Genomic DNA, 2165 nt, shown 5'->3' with positions numbered 1-2165 from the left:
TCTTTTTGACAGTCTTATACCAGTAACCAGAGCAGTGATATAACGATAAGCTTGTATGTCTGGTTTGGTGTACTTATGTTGTAAACTGTGCATTTCCTGAGGCCTGCTGAACCTATTGGCAAGACCTCTCTGTCTGGGTATTTTGGACAGTGTTGTTGGTCATTTCCAGGTATATACTCAAAGCCTTTTTAGAAGGTAGGACTAGGCTCTCTTTGCCCCGTTTGCTACCAGAATGAAGACCATTCTAAGCAACCAGACAGTCGACATCCCAGAAAATGTTGACATCTCTCTTAAGGGTCGGACAATCATTGTGAAGGGGCCCAGAGGAATCCTCCGTAGGGATTTCAACCATATCAATGTTGAGCTCAGTCTCCTTGGAAAGAAGAAAAAGAGGCTCTGGGTGGACAAATGGTGGGAAAACCGAAAAGAACTTGCAACCGTGCGCACAATCTGTAGTCATGTACAAAACATGATCAAAGGCGTTACCCTGGGTTTTCGTTACAAGATGAGGTCTGTGTATGCTCACTTCCCCATCAATGTTGTTATTCAAGAGAATGGCTCACTTGTTGAAATTAGAAATTTCTTGGGTGAAAAATATATCCGAAGAGTGCGCATGAGACCAGGTGTTGCTTGTGCTGTTTCTCAAGCCCAAAAAGATGAGTTAATTCTTGAAGGAAATTATATTGAACTTGTTTCAAACTCAGCTGCCCTGATCCAACAGGCCACAACAGTCAAAAACAAGGATATCAGAAAATTTTTGGATGGCGTTTATGTTTCTGAAAAAGGCACAGTGCAACAAGCTGATGAATAAGTTGAAAAAGGTAAAGCAAGTGATGGGCTGTGTGTGTGAAGTGGTGAGATGACTTAAGAAGATAAGATAGAGCATTTTGAGAAAACCTTGAAGCACTATATAAATGCTGTGTTATTTCCATGGCTGTATATTGTATTATATAAAGACAAGATTGGGAAAAAAAAGAAGGTAGGACTAGCCCAAGTCTGTGCTCCAGTACCACAGCTTGCAAGAACTCAGGATTGCCTGCACACAGCTGTAGACTCATTTTACCCAAGGCACTGGAATGCAGCTGGGATGAAAGCCTACAGGATGACCCAGAAATCTTCAGTTTATCTTGACTCGAGGATGGAAGCCTAGATTGTGTCTAAAAAGACAGTCTCCTACTCTCTTTCTAAAAGAAAGGTCAAGCCAAAATCTCATTTAAAGTGAGAAGTAAGCAAGTACGCAGGGCAGACATGAAAGAACATGAAAGAGTGAATGACATGACTAAAGGGAGTATGAGAGAGGATGGAAGAGGGTCTTAGCATTGTCCCTGCCTTCAACAAGGTATGAAATTCTAGCAAAAGACCGTAGTTGAACAACGTAGGATCATCCAAATCCAACGTATCTTCCTGCTTCAGCTCAGTTGACGGTTGGCTGTCAGTCAGTGGTAGTGCTGGCCAGATCTTAGGGGACAGAGTTCAGTTTATCAAATTCCTTAGTCTTTAGTAAAGGAGGATAAGAGATCTCTTATTTTAGGACTAACAGACAACTAGTAGCATAATAGCCTGTCGTTTGCTTCAAAAGAGAAGCAAAACTGTGTAATAATTCAACAAACATTAAGTGTTTTCTATGTGCAAGGCACTCCACTACTACTATTACTACTACTACTACTACTACTACTACTACTACTATTACATGTATAAGTCAAAAATAGCACAGTCCTTGGTCTCGAGGAATTTATATTTTCCTGTGGCAATAGATAGCTAGCTAGATACAGACAGACAGACAGACAGATATAAAAGTAATTTCAGAAGGGAAAAAGCATTAATAACTGGGGGCAGGATGAAGGGGAGGATTAGGAAGACATAGAGTAGAGAGTGAGGATCCAAGTTAGCTGTATGACCAACATCAAGCTTTCCACTGGACTATAAACCCACCATCCAAAGCACCAGTCTGTCTGGGTCCTAGTGAAAACTATCTTCATCAATTTGCTGGTGTCTTGAGGGTAGAATTATGCCATCTGTGGCAGGGGTGTGCTGGAGCTGGCTTATTCAGGTCCCAAGAGCTGATTATTAAATTTTCAGGGTTGAGTATTTATTTACACCTTGGAAATCAGTAAACACTACAAATCAGGGGTTGATTTATTGACCAGTTTTAACTGCATCCCAAT

At 41.1% G+C, this 2165-nt stretch overlaps 1 protein-coding gene across 1 annotated transcript; it reads left to right on the top strand.

The window, feature by feature from the left end:
• The first annotated feature begins 232 nt into the window (after positions 1-232).
• LOC118853998 (60S ribosomal protein L9-like) lies at positions 233-895 on the top strand. The gene has a single exon (XM_036764290.1). It carries the CDS (start codon positions 233-235, stop codon positions 809-811), a length of 579 nt encoding a protein of 192 aa, XP_036620185.1. The 3' UTR covers positions 812-895.
• Positions 896-2165: the final 1270 nt, after the last annotated feature.

The sequence above is a fragment of the Trichosurus vulpecula genome, chromosome 6, assembly GCF_011100635.1.
Source record: "Trichosurus vulpecula isolate mTriVul1 chromosome 6, mTriVul1.pri, whole genome shotgun sequence".
Taxonomy (NCBI): domain Eukaryota; kingdom Metazoa; phylum Chordata; class Mammalia; order Diprotodontia; family Phalangeridae; genus Trichosurus; species Trichosurus vulpecula.
This window is presented reverse-complemented; position numbering and strand designations above follow the sequence as displayed.